General features: G+C 44.0%; 1 protein-coding gene across 1 annotated transcript in view; it reads left to right on the top strand.

Annotated features, from left to right (window-relative positions):
• Positions 1-22588, top strand: part of GABBR2 (gamma-aminobutyric acid type B receptor subunit 2) — an 860826-nt gene that overhangs the window by 375149 nt on the left and 463089 nt on the right. Inside the window, exon 4 of the mRNA XM_026659240.2 lies at positions 5559-5660. Within this exon, the coding sequence (XP_026515025.1) occupies positions 5559-5660 (102 nt within the window). The remainder of the gene's footprint in view (positions 1-5558; positions 5661-22588) is intronic.

The following is a 22588-nucleotide window of genomic DNA, read 5'->3' as shown; positions in this document are numbered from 1 at the left end:
CAGAATTAGTAAAGTTTGACTACATTTATTTCAGAAGCATTTTGGCTATAGAGCAGTGTAATATTTCACAGCTTGTGATAGTTCACTCACAAAAGTGAGCAGCACCTCCTGCTGTCTGTCTCAGGGACAGCCCGTGCACACTCTCCTGATGGTGCCTCTCCCATTGCCTTCTCCTCTTGCAGACTTACCTCAGTCCAGGAACCACCATGTCCCTCTTCGTGACTCTGCCCTCTGGCCGTGTCACCATCTGTGTTTTCCCCCTTCTGGGGAGTGAGTATTTCCCAGTTCTATAGTCCAACCAGTTCTATAGTCCAACCAGTTCACCAGTGATGAGTGGGGGGAACCCGGGCCTGTCCACTACTCCAGGTCGCAGCCCTCCAGGTCACATTCTTCATCCTCCTCTCAGGGCCAGCAGCCAGCCAGGAGCTCCCTCTTACTTCCTTGGTCCCTGCCAGCAACCACTCTGGTGATACCTTCCTGCAGCCTGCTAGGAACACAGTCCTCTCTCCTTGGGCTTCCTACAGCAACTGACCCTGCTCTGCCCTGCAGCTCCCTTTTATGTGAGACCATTGGGCCCCGATTGGCTGCTCTTTGCAGTCTTTCTCTGACTGGCTGCTCCCTGCACTGCCTCCCTCGGCTGATTTTAACCCCTTCCCTGAGGTGAACACCCCATCACATGGCTAAACAAAGTTATTACCTCACAGCCCTTCATAAGACCTTAAGGTCTGTATGAATTGGTAGCATTCCAGTTGACTTAACAAAACTATCTGCTGACTTTCAGAGGTGTAGGAAAGAGTACCTTGCTAAGATTAGGGGTGAGGTTCATATTTCATAGCTGAAGAATATCCTTGTGTGCAATGGCACATTTGAAAAACATAGGAAAAATGTAAGGAGAGCAATGGTTACAAAAACATGGAATTAAGCTGAAGGTGTCTAAATCTAACCTCTTTAAGAGTAAGGTACATTATATGGGAATGGTGGTGTACACTGAAAGTTATAAGATGGATTCAGTGGACAAAGTAGTTGTACATGCCCTACCATAGGGGAACTTCCTAAGCATCTGTAGTTTTGTACCTATCAGAGGTATATTCAAGACATTTCTAGAACAAACCCAGTGTATGACTTTTTGTCTGTTCCATTGGGATCTGACCAAAAGCACCCTGAAAAGTGGACACATAAGCAGAAGAAGAAGACACAAAGGAAAAGGAAAGGTGTCTGGACAAATACCCTCCAACTAGCTGGTTAAATGGACTGAGCAACATTAAAAGTTTTAAACCAGCTGATTGACTGCCTGGTACAGCTATCAATAATAGCATACCCTGATTTTACCTTACCCTTTGACCCCTGTGGATGCTTCCAGTAAGGGAGTAGGTGCAGTCCTATTCCAATATCAAGAAAATAAACTATGAGTCATTGGTTATGTGTCAAGAACATTACAGCCAAGAAGAATTATCACCTTCACTGACAGAAGCTGGGGTTTCTAGCTATGAAACAGTCTGAAACCAACATATTTTGTGACTATCTCTGAAGGTTTATAATGTGCTGAGGCCACAGGGAAGTGGCCCAGGGAATTGAAGCAGCTCTGGTGGAGACATTAAGGAGAGGCAGCCGGAGACTGCTATCAACAGAGTCCCTGGGCTGCGACCTGGAGTAGTGGGCAGGCCCGGGTTCCCCCCACTCATCACTGGTGAACTGGTTACAGGTCAACCTTCCTTACAGGTAGGAAGTTGACCTGTAAACCAATGTTTTTACCTCTTCAAGATTCAATACCACAGCAGACCGGTGGGTTGCAATATTAGCTAACTTGAACTCCAGAGTTACATATTGTCTGGAAAACTCTAATGTGCAGGTAAGTGCTTTGACCAGCATGTCACTTGATATGAAAAGATATATAACTAAATGCACTGAAGAGACTGCCAAAGATGTTATTAATGCTTAAACAAAGTCACCAAAGAACTTGTCTGCCACAGTCTTGCTTGACTTGGTAGTGGTAGGATAGGCTTGGACAAACCTAGCAAAGTGACCCACTATGACAGTATTACTGCTCTCTTTTTGCTTGTTTCCAGATACAAGAACTCAACTAATACTAGTTCAGCGGGTTCTGTTTGACTACATTAGTTACTGGTGGTTGTGTAAGTTAGTGAGATTTCTTTTGCTCTAGAATCATAGAATATCAGGGTTGGAAGGGACCTCAGGAGGTCATCTAGTCCAACCCCCTGCTCAAAGCAGGACTAATCCCCAACTAAATCATCCCAGCCAGGGCTTTGTCAAGCCTGACCTTAAAAACCTCTAAGGAAGGAGATTCCATCACCTACCTAGGTAACCCATTCCAGTGCTTCACCACCCTCCTAGTGAAAAAGTTTTTCCTAATATCCAACCTAAACCTCCCACACTGCAACTTGAGACCATTACTTCTTGTTCTGTCATCTGGTACCACTGAGAACAGTCTAGATCCATCCTCTTTGGAACCCCCTTTCAGGTAGTTGAAAGCAGCTATCAAATCCCCCCTTCACTCTTCCCTTCTGCAGACTAAACAATCCCAGTCCCCTCAGCCTCTCCTCATAAGTCATGTGCTCCAGACCCTAATCATTTTGTTGCCCTCCGCTGGACTCTTTCCAATTTTTCCACATCCTTCTTGTAGTGTGGGGCCCAAAACTGGACACAGTACTCCAGATGAGGCCTCACCAATGTCGAATAGAGGGGAATGATCACGTCCGTCGATCTGCTGGCAATGCCCCTACTTATACCGCCCAAAATGCCGTTAGCCTTCTTGACAACAAGGGCACATTGTTGACTCATATCCAGCTTCTCGTCCATTGCAACCCCTAGGTCCTTTTCTGCAGAACTGCTGCCTAGCCATTCGGTCCCTAGTCTGTAGCAGTGCATGGGATTCTTCCGTCCTAAGTGCAGGACTCTGCACTTGTCCTTTTTGAACTTCATCAGATTCTACTTTCATTCAGTTTACATCTACTTTCATTCAGTCTTTGGTGACATGATGTTTAATATCCCTTTTCATTTATGGTCAATATAAATGATCTTACAAAATTCGGTATTTGTTCTGTTCCTAGTTGTTCCATCTCTTCTTGATATTCTTGCTTTTTGCATTTTTCAGGTGATGCCAGTAGGTGGTTGTTTTTTGCTTGTTTTTTCAATAAAGTATTCCATCTTTACCTAAATGAAAGCAATGCCGTTCACCCATGAGGGCTGATTTCTTACCACATCCTCCTGGTTTTGCTCTGTTATTAGGCTTCAGCCCCACGGACTTATAATTTAGAAAGGTTAATAATAGGTGGATCTTCCTTCTGGGCTGCTAAAACATCTTCTAATAAAATAGGCTTTATGGTGGATTTAATGCCCATGGAGAAGAAGTCTACTGCAGAAGGGTTGTTACTAATTCCCACTAACCATAATGTGTTGCCAGCTCTTTCTGGACCCAGTTTTTTGTTCATGAAGGTTGTCTGCTTTGTTTTTCAAGAAGTGAAGTTGATTAAAAAGGAAATTAAATGTATTTAATTAACTGTAATAATAAGTATGCAGAGAGTGCTAATATAAGATACAGATTTGTAACGCTGTTAAGTGAGGTACAATATACATTTCTTTCCAATCTGTCACAGCTTGAGTGTGAGAGACTTCTGATAGGTGACCATGTGTATAAGATTTGTCACTTATAACAATGAATTGTTCCTACTATTTCTGACACATTGTTACAAGTGAATGAAGACAGACAATCAGCAGGGCAATGATTTTATCACAGTTTTATTAAAGTAAAAAGTAAAAAATTGAGTCCCAATTTACTTCAGACTGCAACCATAGTCTGTCCAGCTAGATTCTTTGCCTTGTTCCAGAAATTGTAACCTGAAGCACCATTCTTTGCAGTGGGCTGGCAAGATGTGAAAAAACAAAAACAAGCACCCTCAAAATAGTTATTTTTATAGAAAAGAATCCGAAATGTTATGGACCAGATTCTCAGTTGTGATCCAGACCCTTTGCACTGCTTAGGCAGCACAAAGGGGCCAGAATCTGGCCATAACTGGACAGCTGAGAGTTCTCCTGGTCAGAGAACTCTCAGCTGGTAGGTGTAAAGCTGGTGGACCCAGCTCCTGTGCTAACCACTTCATCTACTTTCCCAGCATAGGAGGCATACTGCAGGGCACCCGGCCCCTTTCATGCCCTGCAGAACTCCAGTATGCTATGCCAGTCCTCCACTAGCATAAATTAGGGTGATTGAACTCATGTTGGGGCTGAGGCTAGTGTAGACCAACTCTTAGAGTCAAGGAGCCATAACTGGTTCCCTGATTTTACTGCCACCCACCACTCTCTGGCATCAAGTGAATCTTTGGCTGCAAGAGAGAATGTAGCCTATGAATTCTTGTCAAATTTCACTGATGTTAATAATCAGTCAGCTATCATTATGCAAAGTAGGAAGTTGGCCATGATCATTTTATTGCTCAAAATAAAGCTATGAATCTACAGTGCATATACAGATATAGATAGATAGATATACATATGGAACAATCCTTTGGTCACTGTGACAGATATGGCAATTTCCTGTAATATCCTGGACAAACCTCATTGAATTAAATTAAACCTTATTGAATTAAGTTTTAGCATTTTAGGAGTTCACTGTCTTAAAATGCCAATTTTTATGGATTATTGTGGGGTTGTATGAAACGTCACTAGGGAGGAGACAAGGCTAATGTAAATGCTGGTAAGTTTTCTGAGCTTCAAAAGAGTCTTTTAAACAATATCCAGATAAGAATGAACCTTTAGTTGACTGGGTTTCCCAGGAAATACTTGAGAGGAGGGGATGGCAACTTCTCATCTCTAGACCCAACCTTTGTAGCTACATTCTGAGGAGAAACCCATTGTCTGCTGATCACCTGTTACAAGAGGACAAGATCCAAGGCCCAAACTGGATAAAGCAGTGGCTCACAAATTCATGGGAGCGCTTGTTCTGAATGAAAGCTCTTATGAACTTGTGATCACAGAAAAACTTTTTGGTGGGGTTTGAAGGACTGATCTCCTGCCAGAGTCCTTGCTGGGGTTGAGGTGATCTCTGGCATCCATATAGGTTCTTTTATTGTTTCTGATATGTTTTCTCTGCAATGCTTTCACCTTAAGAATAAACGTGCTTGCTTAGAAAGAGCTGTGTGGTACCTTCATTGTGGCAATGACACGATTTATAGTCTTTGAGGAGAAGACAAAGCAGTCCTGTTTAGAAAGTCTGTCTTGCTGGGGAATTCACAGTGTAGGCAGGAAAGTGTGCAATATGGAAAAGCCCCATTCAGGAGGGAAAGAGGCACAGGTGTCTGCCAATACAGGTGATGGCAGGGAAGCTGGAGGCCTGAGTGTGGGTGCCCTTGCTGGACTATGATGAGGGAAATACAGGTGCAGTTGCCCTGAACTGTGACAGTCTCATTCTAGAGGGAAAAAAGAAAATTGGCACACATATCACCCTTTATGTGTTTGAATCTTCTTATGGTGATCCAAGAGAGTCCATCTGCTCCCTCCTCTGTGGGTTCCTTTATTCGTTTTACCTTTTTCTCATTCTGTGACAGGTGAGGAACGATCTGACTGGTGTTCTGTATGGTGAAGACATCGAAATTTCAGATACTGAGAGTTTCTCCAATGATCCCTGCACCAATGTCAAAAAGCTCAAGGTATGTGCAATTGCTGTAATGTAGACTGATTACTCAGTCAGAAGAGTGAAAAGGTATCAGCAATGCATCTGTCATAACATTTGATTGGTTTATTTACATTTTTTTTCCTTCAAGAAAACTGATAAAGCAGGATTCATTTAAAAGTTATATTTGCCAAAAGACCTAATAGTACTAACAAGTGGCATTTTGAAGCCAAGTCATGCTCCCAGTCAGTGAAGTCTGTTACATACTTAATGTTCATGTTGTGCCTAATTTAAACACAGAAATAAGTAAGTAGGCTTATATAAGTTGCTACCTATTGAACCAAACAAATATATTGTTTAATACTAAATACTTACACTGGGAACCTAAATCTAGGTGAGGTATACATACCTGTACCCAATAGTGGTTTATTTTAAAAGGACTTTATGTCCAAATCATTCAGTGAATACAGTCTAAATGTTTTTATTGTTTTCAGTTGGTTTTGGATTGAGTTCTTTGTTAGTAATTATCTTTTCTGTTTCCTAGAAAGCAAATTATTCAAGGATAAATTTGATATTGAAATTATTTATCATTCTGATTTATTTTATTACAGTGATTTCTTAAATACATGGTAACTGAGTGTCAATAAATAATTAAAAGCCTGCAGAGTATTACAAGGAATATGTAATAGAAACTGTTTTGCTTGTTTTTAATTCCCTTTACATTTTGTTACAAAATTAAAAGACAATCACATAAATGCAGAGCCAACAATACCATAGTCATAGAAAACATGAATACCCAAAAAAAAAAGGACTGCAAGGAAGTCTTTCCCCCACCCACTCCATGTCCATGCCTACACACACTTAACCGCTATTGTTAAATAGCAAGGATTAAGCTGTTATTCATGCCAAACACATATGCTTCAGGTAATGGAAACCCAGGCCTAGGGTCCAGTCTTGCAAACACTTAAACACATCCTTTTTAGCATACAAGTAGTCCCAACAAACTCAACAAGACTATTCACATGCTTAAAGTTAAGTATATATGCAAGTCTTTGCAGGAATGAGGCCTGCTGAAGCCAATAGAAAAGGGGCTAGGGAGGACCAAGAGGTAAGTTTCAGTCCTACTCCCATTTTAGTCTGTCTAAGAACTCCCCTTGATTTCATTGGTACAGGATCAAGCCCTTAAACAGCAAATAGCCAGAGATCATATAACTAAAGGCTTTATTGTAAGCTAGGCACGAGGGGCAGAGTTTGTTTTTGTGCAGCCCTAACTTTGTCATTTCTTGACTTTTGAGTGCATAACTATACAATCTCAGTGTTCTCTTGACATCTTGTTTTTATCCCATTAACAAACAATATTTAATTGGCTCTCAACACAGCACATGCACATGCAGGGTCAGCATCCAAACCTTATCCCTTTTCAGAGGTTTTCCTTTATTCTTAGCCAGGGCCGGCTCCAGGGTTTTTGCTGCCCCAAGCGGCGCAATAAATAAATAAATAAATAAAGTCGCGATCTGCGGTGGCAATTCGGCAGGAGGTCCTTCGCTCCGAGTGGGAGTGAGGGACCATCCGCTGAATTGTCGCCGAATAGCTGGATGTGCCGCCCCTCTCCGGAGTGGCCGCTCCAAGCACCTGCTTGGCAAGCTGATGCCTGGAGCCGGCCCTGTTCTTAGCAACAAAACATAAATCACTAAGTGCTAAGCTTCCTCCTGAATTTAGCTGTTCCTATGGATCTCCAAGACAGATTTCTGTGTCCTTGCCTTGAATTTCATCTCCCTCAGATAGAGTCCAGCCCCTTTTACATTCCCTTTTTTTTTGAGCTAAGATGGCTGGCTAAGGACAGTTGTCAAAATAGGTCTGCATTTCTAGACAGGATTCTAGTACCTGACACTATGGGTCTGTCTACACAGCAAGCCTTCAAGCCTGGCTTCAGAGCCTGAGCTCCAGACCCTGAGCTCCAGACCCAGCCACAACATCTATCAGCTACTTTTAGTGCAGTAGTGCAAGCCCCATGTGCTTTAGGCTGGGCACTGAGACTTGCTGCTGTGGGCTGCCTCACTTTGCATAGAAGTACCCTGATCATGATGATCCAGCAGCAGGAGTTCCAAAAGGAAATGCTACAGCAGATAGTACCAACCCTATGCCTGCAGGGAGGAATGGGGTGGGGTCATGCTTCCACTTAAGGGGTCCCTCTGCCTATACTAGTGAAGCTCACCAAGATGGGACCAGAAGATGACCCTACAGCCTTTTTAGTCACATTTGAGAGGGTAGCACTGACAGCCCAGTCACTCCCAGAACAACGGGCTCTTATCCTAATCCCATACCTCATCGGTCAGGCACAGGCTGCCTACCGTAATCTGGACACTGACCAGGCAAGGGATTACAAGCAAGTGAAAAGTCCGCTATCTTGAATTATTTGGATATTTTGGAAGAGACCCATAGCCAGTGGTTTAGGGCCAAAAGATACCCCATTCGGGGATGACCCCGAATGTTACCACTGTGACGGGTTGGACCCCTTGGGAAGCCACCTGATGTGCTGAGATACCACTGAGTCTACCTGTTCTGCCAGTGTGGGCCCCCTTTAACCTGTCTTGCTGAGCCAGGCTCTTAAAACCTCCTCTAACAAAAACACAGGCATGGCCACACTCAGCTGCAGATCAGCTCTGGGAAAATTCAGTTTCAGGGACTTGCTCCCGCACTCAGATGTCCACCTCCCTTGGAGTGCAGATCCAAAGATATATTATGAAATTTGCCCCCTCCCTCAATGTGGAGAGAGGTGTGCACACTTCTTCTCCCCCCACCCCCCAGTTAGAAATTCCAGAAACTGGGTTCAATAATAAACAAAATATAAGAGGCAGATTTTAAGTGGTAAAAGGGGTAACAAACAGAACAAAGCAGATTACTAAGCAAATGAAATTAAACACGCAAACTAAACTAGTTTCACTAAAGAAATTGGTTACAAATAGTATTTCTCACTCTAAATACTGTTGCAGACAGTTTTCAAAGTTTCTGTGGTTTAGAGATCCCATTATATTCCTTTTCAGACTGGACTCTTGTCTTAGTCTGGACTCCCCCTTGCCTTCCCTTTTGCAGTCTTTCTTCTTGGGCAGACAGGCCATGGAGAGGAGGAGTCCTGTTTGCCTTCCTCCCCACCCTTAAATAGGATTTACATAAGATGGGAATCGTTTCCCAAATGTGAACACCTCCCCTTCCCTTACAGTGGAAAGTTACAAGAAGTCCCAGGTAATGTTTTAGTATCAGGTGACAAGACCACCTGACACTGTAGGATCACAGCGTCCATGAGTCAGTGGTAGTATGGAGCTTCCACAGGAAGGCCAAGCTTTTCACAGTCCATTGTTCTCGCTGATAGGCCATCTGCCCTGCCTGGCTTTCCCATTCTTGTACCTGAAGTGTTAGCAGTGGGCGTCCCCCCAAGTAGCATAGTTGAAATACAGATACATAGCCAATATTCCTAACTTCAGATACAGAAATGATACAGGCATACAAATTGGATAATCACATTCAGTAAATCATAACCTTTCCAATGATATCTCACATGAGCCATCTTGCATAAAGTACATCTGTTATGTCATTCATATCATAAGCATATTTTCATAAAGAATATGGAATGACATAACCACCACAATGACTGAAAGAACTCAAGTGGCTGAGGCAGTGAGTGGATACTACGGCATTGCCTTGGGATGCTATGAGAAATAATCAGGTTAATGGAGGATTTTGTAGAAGCTGAAGGGTCATTAAAGGCAGAATAACCCCGGACATCAGCAGGGCAAGGGACACAGGGGTGGGAGGGTGAGCCAAATCAATAGCAGTCTCTCCGAGGGGGTCAGTCATTCCTCAGGCCCAAGGCAGCCGTACGGGGACAAGGAGGCTGAGCATCAATGCAACACCACCACTGGGACCACCAGGCACCCTAGACAACTGAAACGGGGCTCACAGTCCAAGGTCTGGCCAGCAGCCCAGAGACAAGCTTCCCCCAACCTAAGAAAGAGGCCAGCAACCCCAGCCCATTAACATGCTATTCTTGTGGGGAGACAGGGCACATAAAGAGGGAGGCCCACTGATGGAATGGGAGCACACCCAGGGCTGGATATCAGAAACCTGGGCACAACCCTCCCTCCCCCCAAGTTGATGGTACTGGTGATGGTCCAAGGGAACCTGGTTCAAGGACTCTTGGACTCTGGCTGAAGCCAGATAGTGGTCCAGCCCTGCATGGTGTGAAGTGACACCCTCCCAAGACCACATTCTACCTTCAATGTATCCATAGTGATGTCAAGACCTACCCAAGCCAGGGGTTATAACTGACGGTGGGAGCCCATATAGAAAAGTTGGCTTACCTTGTGATCATAGGCTGGGACTGGCTTTTTTTTTTTTTTTTTTTTTGCGAGTCATTAATATCCAGGCTCAGGCCGCAAGTGAGAACAGGGGCCAATTGGTGACACCAACTCCCAAGAGCTTGGTAAGCCTTGAGAAAGCCAAGTATTCCAGGGAAGGGACATCCCATTCAACCCTCCGCAGATCCACACAGACGAAGAAGAGCAGACTATCAGGACCTGGAAGCCCTCCTATGGAGTGGGAATTTTGTGCTAGGAGAGAAGAACGACCCTTTAAGCCATGCATCTGAGCAACTGGCCCCCGTAGCTGGAGAAGTAACAGAGTCACAGGGAGGCAAATGGTACCTGCACTTTGCACTCAGAGAGGAGTGCTTGTACCGAATTGAGAAGAATCAGCAAGCTGTGGTGGTGATGGCCTGGCTGCTGGTACCGTGCAAGCACTGATGGGCTGTGTTGCAGCTGGTGCATGATATCCCATGTGTGGGACACCTGGGGAGAGAGAAGACATTGGCTCAGATATTAGCCAGATTCTACTGGCCAGGCGTGAACCATGAAGTGAGAGAACGCTGTTCCTCCTGCCCAGAGTGTCAACTAGCCAGCACCCTTGGTCCTTCTGCCCTTGATTGAGACCCCCTGTGACAAAGTGCAGGGTGTGAACAGGTGAGCCTGCACTCTGATCACTCAGATGTTAGTTAGTTCTCCTTGAGAAAGCTGATGGAAGTAATCAGACAATCAGTCTGGCCGGTTGGATGGAATAAGAAGCCAATTAGCCCAGCAGCCCAAGGTTGATAAAGAGGCAGGAAGTCAGTCCCAAGGAGGAGGGAGAGGGACCAGGCTAATTGAGCCCAGTTACATGGAGGCCTCAAGGGATGGAGATCTCTGTTCCCCTCAGGTCCTGAGGAGAGGGCCAAAAAGCACTGTTGGTGCTGTAAATAGACTGCTGAACGGGGTTTGTTGTAGAAATGGTGTAGGGAACTAAAATAAAAGGGTATGGTGAAGGCACAACCACTGGAGTCCATGCAGTTTCTGCAGGGATAAAGGGGAGAGAAGCCATACTCTGTGATACTCCATTTGAAAGGATAGGAGTGGACATGGTGGGAACCCTAGAAAAGACTGCAGCGGGCATCAGTACATGCTAGTGATTGACTATGCAGCCAGGTATCCTTAGGCTGTTCCTCTTTGCTCCCTGAAAGTGACAGCTAGAGTTCCAGAGCTCTTGAAGCTCTTCTCATGCGTAGGGTTTCCCTGCAAATTATTAACAGACCAAAGTAATAACTTCGCCTGCCAACTGATGTGGGAATTATGCTCCCTTTTGAAGGTCAAGTCCCCAAAGATCTCAGTGTAGCACTTACAAACTGATGGTCTATTAGAGAGGTTTAATAAGACCCTGAAGGGTATGTTGAAGCACTTTGTCAGTGATGACCCTAAGCAGTGGGACTGGCTATTTCCACTACTCCTATTTGCTATAAGAGAGGTCCCACAAGCCTCGACAGGGTTCTCCTCATTTGAGTTTCTCTATGGTTGCCAACCGCAGGGCATCTTGGACTTGCTATGAGAAGGGTGGGAAGAACAAGATGTCAGGTTCTTAAGCATGACCCAATATATCTTACAGTTTAAGGGAGCAACTTCAAAACATAGGAGTGTTCATTAGGGAGAACTTGAGGAAGGCCCAACACACTCAGGAACAAAATTATAATAAAGGGGCATGACTACGGACTGTTCAGCCAGGTGACCATGTTCTTCTTCTACTGCCTTCACCCGATGGCAGGATCTGTTCACGGTGGTGCCAGGCAGGTAGGGCCTGTGCACTACGAGATAAGGCTACCCAGGAAGAGAAAGGAAACCAAAATCTAACATGTGAACCTTCTCAAACCTTGGATGGTGCAGGAGGCCCTGCTGATAACTCCTTTTCCAGCAGAACCAGAATTGGGGTTCCAGTTCCCCAGCGGCAAAGCTCCAGCAACCGTATTGGGGGAGGGGGGAAGGATTCTTCTCTGCACAAAGGAAACAACTCCTCCAACTAACTGGGGACTTTGCAGTTTTCCAACTGCCCAGGGAGAATGTGGTTGGTCCAACATCATCTGGAGACTACTCTAAGCCAGGTAGTCTGAGAGAACCCTAGACCATTGCCACAAAGGATGTGGGATACAGTCTGAGAGGAAGTACTAGTGATACTGGAGATGGGGGCAATTATGGAATCCAGAAGTGAATGGAGAAGCCCATAGTTCTTATTTCCAAACCAGACGGTACAGTTCAGTTCTCCATTGACTTCAGACAAGTCAATGTTATCACAAAATTGACATCTACCCAATGACAAGGGTGGATGAGTTACTAGAACAGCTGGGACCGATGAAGCACTGTCAATCTGAAAAAGGTTATTGGCAGATCCCCTTATCCCCTTCCTCACAAGAGAGAACTGCTTTCTCCACCCCTTTTGGGCACTTCCAATTTAAGACCATGCCTTTTGGCCTCCATGAGGCTGCAACTACCTTCCAATGGCTTATGAATAAGCTCCTCAACTCCCATCATCAATACACACTGGCCTACACTGATGACATTATCATCTACAGTCCCACCTGGGAGGACCACCTGCAGCATTTAAGGGTGGTGTTAAAAAGCCCTACAGGCAGCAGGACTTAAGGCCAACCTGGAGAAAGGTAAGTTGGCTGTGGGTGAAGTAACTTATTTGGGGTACTGTGTAGGAGATAGCTGTATGAAGCCAGTGGTCGACAAGGTGTGCCCCATCCCCCAGATGAAGAGGCAAGTGAGACTTTTTCTTGACCTGGCAGGATATTACCGGAGGTTTATCCACAGCTTCACCTCAGTGAAGGCCCCCCCCTTACAAATCTCATAAAAGTCAACAATGCTAAGAAGATCCATTGGGATGGAAAGCAGGAGGAAGCATTCAGAAACTGAAAACACAACTATGCTGGGCACCTGTGCCATTCTGCTCTGCTTTCTTGGGAATTCATACTACACATAGATGCCTCGGATGTCAGTCTCAGCACCATACTCTCACAAAAATTCAGAGGAGAACACCCGGTCATACACCTAAGTAGATAGGTATTCCCTAGGGAAAACTCATAATTATTGAAAAGGAGGCATTAACTACCAAATAGACACCCTCAGGTATTACCTGTTGTGTAACCCCTTCTCTCTTATCACCGATCACACACCCTTACACTGGATCCAGACCATGGGGGATACAAACCCCCATATAATATGGTACCTTGCACTACAAGTAGTTACCGAGTACAACCCAGGGCGGGAAAGGACCATGCCAATTTCTTTTCATCAGAGATCAGGAATGGAGACAACCCAAACCCGAATGACCATCTTAAGGGGTGGGGTATGTGAAGGGACATGCCCTCATACTGGTATGGAAGAGACTAATGAACTCTTCTGGGTTCCAATGAGGAACACTTGCAAGGCTTGTTCACCCTGAAGGAGCAGCAGCTTAAAAGAGGAAACTTACCACAGGAAGGGAGGTGAACAGGAAGAAGGTTGCTCCACTCAGAGACTGCTGGTAACAGAGGTACGCCAGCCAAGGAGGAGACAGCCAAGAGACGTACTGCTCCTGAAGCCACCCTGACTGACAGCAAAGCAGTACACCCGAGGAATTGGGGTAGAAAGTAAACCCACTGAAGGGGCAATAGACTTTAAGAGACTAAGCCCATAAAGCTGAATATACAGTGGCTGTCTGAGAGACAGACCCTTGTTGCAGCCAGATCTTCCTCCCTTGCAAGGGAAAGGGAAGAGGAGGAGCTGACGCTTTATCTGTGGGTGGTTGCCTCAGTGAGCTCCCCAAGTGTTGCCAACTGGGCGAAAAGAGGGGGTAAACAATGGACAGTGGGACCTGGGAGGAGGTCCCCACCCTCTTACACATGGGCTAGCCATGGGTTTTTAACTGCAGTGTAGATATACCCTTAGAAAATCAGCAGAAGAACTCTGCATCTCTATAGGGTCCCAACACCTGATTATCTCCAGCTGCTTATGTCCAAATGAGGCCTACCTCACGTTATCAACCTATGCTTTGTTTTGCCCTCTCACTAACTAATCTACTGTTAGATTGGACACATGTATTCCAAGGAAGTGATTCCCATAGCAATTTCAACAATGAGACAGGTCTTCCACTAGTATGAATTGTAAAGTTGAGATGAGAAGTATATTAGTCAATGTGTTTGCTGTGGATACTATAAGTATGTCATGTATTAACTGGCAGATTAAAATGATTAAGCAGTTCTTTAATTCATGTTAACAACAGAATCCAGATCTTTCTGTCCTTCCTCCATCTATTTCTGCTTCTCTTGTTCACATTGCAAAAAATGATGAAAAAGTAAAAATTTCAAAAATAGGGGCCTCCTGTACTGGCCCTTCAAAATTCCTCCTGTATTGCAGAAGATATCCTGCCTTCCATGGTGAATTCCACTGAATAACATTGAGATCTCCCTTCTGGCAGAACCGGAAGAATTTTAGAGGGTCAGGGCTTTACATGCTAATTATAGATACTCTCCTGTTAAGTACACAAAACCCATATTTACATCTGCTTGACTAAATGGGTGCTCGTCAAGACAATCATCTATTCTGCATGTGGGGATTATGAGGTTTTCATGCACTTCTGGTGCATGTATATATTTTGTGTGTGCAACTTAATCATTCACTTCTGAAAATAGAAATCTTTTCTTCAATGAGGTGTAATTGTAGTATAGGTAAATTGGCACCCAGTTACTATCAAAATGTCTGTAACAGTGATCAAAATAGAAAGTAAAAACCTCTTTCTTTGTAACAGACACGTTAATGTATGCTCTGAAAGAACATCATTTAAATTTACAATTATGGGATATGTAGAGGAAGATAAAATACTTATTAAGGTTTACAGAAATACAATGTGATCTATGGATTCCTTGAAACACTAGCAAGTTTTGTTATGTTATATGAATTGCCTGTGAGTTGGCATCTTAAAATAGCTCATTTGTGAGCTGTAGTTTAGGAGACAGCAGTTGAGTTTGAGAGAGAGGCGTTTGTGAGATTTTAACATTTCTTTCTACCCCCAAAACCCCAGCTGTCCTGTGCCTCCTTTCCAGGGCCTCTTACACAGCCAGATCTCCTGCTCTTCGTAGAGCGCTGATTCCCAGGAGTGGAGTCCTCCTTGGTTCCAATTTTCCCCTGGAATCCTTCTCTATTTAGGTCCCTGCAGGTTGCTCTCATCCCCTCATCCCATTAGATGTTGTTTAGACACATGCTCACCATCACATGACTTATCTCATTTCATCTACCTATAGAGGTGGGCTTAGCCTGGTGCAGGTGCAATTGAGACCCAGATTTCTTAAAGGACCAGCTCACTCTGAGACAGAGAAGTGGTTCCTTTTCTGTCAAATGCTTACATCTGGAATGGTCTCCCCCTAAAAATACAGTACACCACAGCACAATATACTTCTGGCATTTAGGCAAAGCTCAGTAATGTTCTATTTCCATTTTAGTTTCATTGTTTCAAGTTTTATGTTTTATATGTCAATGAATAGAATGTAGAAGGGATTGTTTACTAGCTCGGATATTGCATTTTTGATAGATTTGTTGTCTTAATGATATGATTTTGGCTTTACTTATTTTTTGTAAAGTGTCCAGAGGATTTCAATGATGGTGTCAAATTCAAATGCATTTTTAGTTATTACCATTTTTATATTTCTAGTAGAGTCTTTGGACACTAAGACCCCTCAATCTTGCAAACACTTATACACATGCTTAAATTTACACACAGGAATAATCCCACTGAACTCAAATAAGCATGTACATAATCATTTGCAGTATCAGGGCCTAAAAGGGCTTTTCAGCCCAGTCATTCATTTGATTGAAGTGCCAGTGTTCTGAATTTTTAGGAAGACTTTTCTGTGCATTTCAGTAAATAGCATTTCACAGAATTGTGGATTATATATAATTAAAATACAGTATCCCTTGTGGAGCAACTTGCCTTTGAATAATAATTCCTAGCATTTTTTTAGAATGTGAAGACTATATTTTCATGACAAGTACAGGCTGCTGAAGGGGGAATAGTCTACTTTTCTACAGACATCTAGACTAGTACTAGTGCATGGAATACAGATCTGTCACAAACAGCTCACTAGCTTTCATTTAGTTGTGCATAAATTATGTCTTCTCCACAGATTACTGCAGACGGCAGCAGCAGCAAAAGTACATTGCATTAGAAGAGGGTGAACATAGAACCAAAACCATTCTGGCCAACATAAATAACATGCCAAATAAGTGGATGTATCTCAAAAAGCTGCAAGATGACTTTTATGCACTTTGTAGCTCACATTATGTGTGTCATAATGAATGGTAGCTATAGTATGTACACATACATGTCATATTCTCAGCTGCTCCTAGTTTCCCCTGGATACAGCTAAAAGGGGAAGCAGCAAGAGATCTGGCGGTGGCTCCCCTAATTCTGGAGTAGGTTCTATGCAGGCCCTGATTCTGGCATATTTTTTCACAAGCCTTCACACTCCTGTAAAGTATACAAGCTTCCTACGGGCTGTCCACAAGACCCGCATTACTAGAATGCAATAGATCTTCAGCCATGCATAGTCTTGCCCCACCACATTCCCATTGCCAAATGATGATGGAGTGGAAGGCATAAGAGCCAATTTGTGACTCTGCCATACTGGATAAATCCCTAGTTGGAGAGTTCTGTCCCAGTCAACATCATTGTAAAAAGGCATACAGATTTAATCAGTCAATAAGAGCAACTGAACTTCTGAAACACACTAAACAAAAGATTATTCTAGATCAAAATTTGTTGGTACTCTATTTTTTACTTGTTAGGGAATCTGGTTACACCACTTAAGAAGAAGGCATTGCTTGCCATGTAATCTGAGTATGAAATCTTGGGATTGATGTTACAGACGGAGCAGAGACTAGGAGAAAGTCATGGGAATATCCTGAGGCAATTTGATCAAGTTAGTAGAGAGCTATCTTACATAGTAGAACAGCTCATCTTCACCAACTTATATCAGCAGTTTCCATTTTATTAATTAATGGACAGCTTCCAGCAAATGGAAGAGAACCTAAAAGAAATATCTTCTGTACCATAGTACCTGAGGAAGACACAAGATTTATCTCATCTGCCAAGATCAGAAAGCTAGTTTGGCCTTATTGCTGAAAAAAACCCGGCAGCTTAAAGTAATGCTGGATGGTGTTTTGTTCCTCTTTGCCTAGAACATGGCAGCAGTCTAGTGGTCTTCACAAAGACCTGGAAGTCAGGAGATCCTGAGTTATAAATTCTAGCTATGCCACTGATTTGCTGTGATCCCGCAAAGCAGTGATCATCCTCAGTTCCTTCTGAAATCCGCTCCTTCCAGGCCCTTGCCCTCTATCTGTAATTGATTTCCAAAACTGACAATCAGTCATGTAAAAGGCTTTATAAAGACTACAGTTTATGCATGGGGCACCATTACTACAATGTTGCTGAAGGTCTTAAAGCCTAGTGGCTGATTGGATCAGCCACTTTCAGCAGGCTGCAAAAAAATGGCTGGGATTAGATCAGCAAGCTGGATTTCAGGGTTTGCTACTCCAAGGCAAACCTCAGGAGCTGATTGAAGGACTTATACATGAAATCCAAGGAGACTATGTCTATCAAGGCAGCTCTACAGCAGTCCCTGGACCGAACCACAGATCCTGAGTGGAACCAAGCAGCCTTCAGCAACTGGAGACAAGAAAAATGCAGATTGTGTACTGATAACTGGAGTTCTTTAAGGTGAGCGCCTGCATACTCCTCCCTGTTTAATCAAGGTGCCTGTGCCAGGAGCCACTGAAATCTTCTGTTCAGCAGCGTCTCCTGGAACCGCTCTTCCATCCTACCTCCCCTCTCTGCCAGGAGACCTCCAATGGTATACAAGTGAGGATGGCCCCAACCGCCCTTCATTTTGGTCCACTCATTTGGGAAGTCTTAATTTAAGACTCCAAAAAAGTGTGGAAGGTGGGCAGGGTGTGTGAATATGCAGAATGCTTATCTCAAATAACTCGGTTATTGGTAAGTAACTTTCTTCTTCTTCTTCAATTGTCCTTTGCATATTCCCACCTGTTTAGTGAGCAGTACAACCCAGTGGTGCTGTAACTAGGGGGGCTGCCACACCCCCTAGCTTGAAGTCGTAATAACAAATACCAAATACATGGTTTCCATCATCAGCACCCCCACTATAAAAATTGTTCCAGCACACCGGTACAACTCCCAGGAAGCTGGGCTGAGGAGTTCTAGGTGAATAAGGTCAACAGAACTGCCAAAATGAGCATTAATTCTGTATGCTATGTCCAGAGTGTATTAGAAGTGACTGCACCTCTTGCTCTCCTGAGTCCACTGAGCAAAAGTGTTACTGAAGTCACATCTAGAGGTTAAATAGAACCATTTAGCATTCTAAGAAGAAGATGGTGTGAAAGCTTGCCATGGAAACTACATCAGGCTTAATTGAGAACACTTTGACATCTCCAGGTGGCTGAACACCTGCAAATTCATGCAACAGTCTGATTCATTTTGACAACTGTACAGCTGTGATGGACTGACTCTTGATTTCAGCCTCAGAGGCTTCAAAGGTCTGGAGAGCTTGTGGATAGGGTTGTCTCATGCAGAGGTATTGTGGTCATCTAAAACATAGTGCCTACTTCACTAGATGTGAATGAGGCTTGAGGAAATACAGACAAGCAAGTGCTCTGAAAGAGGTGGAAATCTGACACCTCTTTAAACAGGGTGTAGGATGAAGATTCAGATGGGAAGCTAAACTTAGGCTACTAGCTAAGAGATTAAAGTCCAGGACCTCCATCATACCATTCTCTGAAACGCTTCCAGTTCCACATGCAGGGCCAGGTCAACAGGCAGAATTGCAAGGTCTCAATGTGTGGATTAGAAGATGGTGTAGGGTGGAGGATTTTAGATTTATTAGGAACTGGAGAACCTTTTGGAAAAGGAGGAAGCCTATACAGGAAGGATGGGCTCCACTTAAACCAAAACAGAACAGAACGTGCATGTAACATTAAAAATGTCATAGAAGATTTTTTTAAACTAAGAGCTGGGGGAAAGTCAACAGGTGCAGAGGAGCATGTGGTTTGAACAGTGCTATCCCTTTGGGGAGGATCTACTAACAGGAATTCTCTATATCCTAGTAAAGAGGAGAGGATAGACATTGATAAAGTACAGGTAGGAGCTGAAAAGACACAGTCAAAGAAAGTCCCATTCAATTACAACACAGGAAGGCAGACAACTACATGCTGACAAATTTTATAATTGCTTGTATACAAATGCAATAAGTCTAAACACTAAGATGGATGAACTTGAGTGCCTGGTATTAAATAAGGATATTGATATAATAGGCATGAAAGAAACTTGGTGGAATGAGGATAATCAATGTGGCACAGTAATACCAGGGTATAAAATATATAGGAATGACAGAGTATGTTGGGCTGGTGGGGGAGTGGCACTATATTGTGAAAGAAAGCATTGAGTTCAATATAGTAAAAATCGTATAAGAATCAAACTGTACTATAGAATCTCTATGGATAGAAATTCCATTCTTGAATAATAAGAGTATAGCGGCAGGAGTATGCTACTGACCACCTCACCAGGATAGTGATGGTGATTATGAAATGCTCAGGGAGATTAGAGAGGCTATAAACATAGAAAACTCAACAATAATGGGGGATTGTAATTATCCCCTTATTGACTGGCAACATGTCATCTCAGGACGGAATACAGAGATAAAATTTCTAGACACCATTAATGGCTCGGAGCAGCTAGTCCTGGAACCCATAAGGGGAGAGGCAATTCTTGATTTAGACCTAACTGGCACACAGGATTTGGTCCAAGAGGTGAACATAGCTGAACTGCTCAGTAATAGTGACCATAATGTAATTAAATTGAACATCCTCATGCAGGGGGGAAATACCAAAGAAGCCCACCAGAGAAGCATTTAACTTCAAAAAGGGGAACTATACAAAAATGAGAAAGCTAGTTAAACAGAAATTAAAAGGAACAGTCACAAGAGTGAAATGCCAGCAAGCTCCATGGAAACTTAATACCCCAAATACAAAAAAATAGTGAGAGGACCAAAAAATGCCACAATGGCTAACAGTGCCATTGCTAGCCCATTGGAGGCCCTAAGCAAAAGTATTTCCCCCCACCCCTGCACACAACACATACTAATAATTAATAGGGGGCCCCCTTGAGCTGCTCAGGTGCCTAAGAAATTGTTTAGTCTGCTTATGCCTAGCACCAGCTCTGATGGCTAAACAACAAAGTAAGAGATCGTTAGAGGCAAAAAGGCATGCTTTAAAAATTGGAAGTCAAATCCTCTAGAGGAAAATAGAAAGGAGAATAAACTCTGGCAAGTCAAATGTAAAAGTATAATTAGGCAGGCTAAAAAAGAATTTGAAGAGCAACTAGCAAAAGACACAAAACTAATAGCAAAAAAAAAAAAAAAAGTAAATCAGAAGCAGGAAGCCTGTCAAGCAATCAGTGGGGTCACTGAATGGATCAAGGTGTTAAAGGAGCACTCAAAGAAGACAAGGGCATTGCGGAGAAGCTAAATGAATTCTTTATATCAATCTTCACTCCAGAGGATGTGAGGGAGATTCCCCCACCTAAGCCATTCTTTTTAGATGACAAATCTGAGGAACTGCCCCAGACTGAGGTGTCAATAAAGGAGGTTATGGAACAAATTGATGAATTACACAATAATAAGTCACCAGAACCCAGTTGGTATTCACCCAAGATTTCTGAAGGAACTTAAATATGAAATTGCAGAACTACTAACTGTGGTATGTAACCTATCACTTAAATCAGCCTCTGTACTAGATGACTGTAGGATAGCTAAAGTAATGCCATTTTTTAAAAAAAAAAGGCTCCAGAGGCGATGGTGGCAATTACAGGCCAGTAAGCCTAACTTCAGTACCAGGCAAATTGGTTGAAACTACAGTAAAGAATAGAATTATTAGACACATAGATGAACGTGATTTGCTGGGGAAGAGTTAACATGGCTTTTGTAAAGGGAAATCATGCCTCACCAATTTATTAGAATTTTTTGAGGGAGTCAACAAACCAGGGGCATTATTTCAGAGTTTGGTAAGGAGGGCAACCTTAGTTGTGATTCCAGAGCTACTTAAGCACTTGAAAACTCTAGTTTTTTGGCTCATAACTTAGTAATTAGCTGACAGGAGCACTGTATCCAATTCCTATATAAAAGAAAGAAAATTAAATAAATATTAGACCCACTCAGCTCTAATAATAACGTGTTCTGACATCTTGTAGCAAGTCACTTAAGGGATACTGGTTAAGTTTCAATTTTGAATGTATATTCTTACTTTGTTACTAACTCTGCAGAGAGAGACAGAGAGAGAGACCCCATCAGGACTCCTGGGTTCTGTCTCAGCTCTGGGAGGTGCAGTGGGTCTAGTGGAGGACAGATACATCTGGGAAAATATAAGAACATCAGAATGGCAATACTGGGTAAGACCGATGGTCCATCTAGCCCACTATCCTGTCTTCCAACAGTGGCCAATACCAGATGCTTCAGAGGAAATGAAAAGAACAGACAATCATCAGGTGATCCATCCTCTGTCGCCCACTCCCAGTTTCTGGCAGACAGTGGACTAAGGATTCACAGAACATGGTGTTCCATCCCTATCCATCCTGACTAATAGCCATTGATGGACCTATCCTCCATGAATTTATCTAGTTCTTTTTTGAACCATGTTATAGTTTTGGCCTTCACAACATCCCCTGGCAAAGAGTTCTACAGGTTGACTGTGAAAAAATACTTTTGTTTGTTTTAAATCTACTTGCAGCCTATTAATTTCATTAGGTGACCCCTAGTTCTTGTGTTATGTGAAGGAGTAAATAACATTTCCTTATTCAATTTTTCCACACCATTCATTATTTTTTAGACCTCTATCATATTCCCTCACTTAGTCATCTCCCGCAAGGGAAAGCGGTGGGGGGGTCCCGGCTCCCAGCCCCACTCAGCCCACCCGCCCACTGCTTTTCCCTGCAGGGGCGGGAGGCAGAAGCTTGGTCCTGCGGCAGCCAAGCTTCCCCCCTCCCCCGCTTCTTCCCCCAGCATGGTGCTTTCCTGCCCCTCCTTCTCCCCCTCCCTCTCCCTGCGCCGATCAGCTGATGGCCCTTGTGAGGGGGAGGGAGGAGTGGCAGCGTGCTCCCTGCTCCTTAGAGGAGGCAGAGAAGAGGTAGGGTCGGGGCCTTGGGGAAGGGGGTGGAACAGGGCATATCCCTTCCATCCCCCTGCCTTGAGCCGCTCAGGGCAGGGGGCCTTGAGCCGCTCAGGGCAGGGGGCTGGGAGCACCCCCATGAGCCGAGCACCCCAGCCCTCTGCCCTGACCCCCCCACACCCAGCCTTCTGCCCTGCACCTCCACACACACCCCAGCCCTCTGCCCTGACCCCTGAACTCCCCCCCACATCCAGCTTCCTGCCCTGCACCCCCCCACACACCCCAGCCCTGACCCCTGAACCCCCCCCACACACCCAGCCTTATGCCCTGCACACACCCCAGCCCTCTGCCCTGACCCCTGAACCCCCCCCCCCCCCCCCCCCCCCCCCCCCCCCCCCCCCCC

This window comes from Terrapene carolina, unplaced genomic scaffold (genome assembly GCF_002925995.2).
Source record: "Terrapene carolina triunguis isolate 2854851 unplaced genomic scaffold, T_m_triunguis-2.0 Scaffold613, whole genome shotgun sequence".
In the NCBI taxonomy this organism is placed as follows: domain Eukaryota; kingdom Metazoa; phylum Chordata; order Testudines; family Emydidae; genus Terrapene; species Terrapene triunguis.
This window is presented reverse-complemented; position numbering and strand designations above follow the sequence as displayed.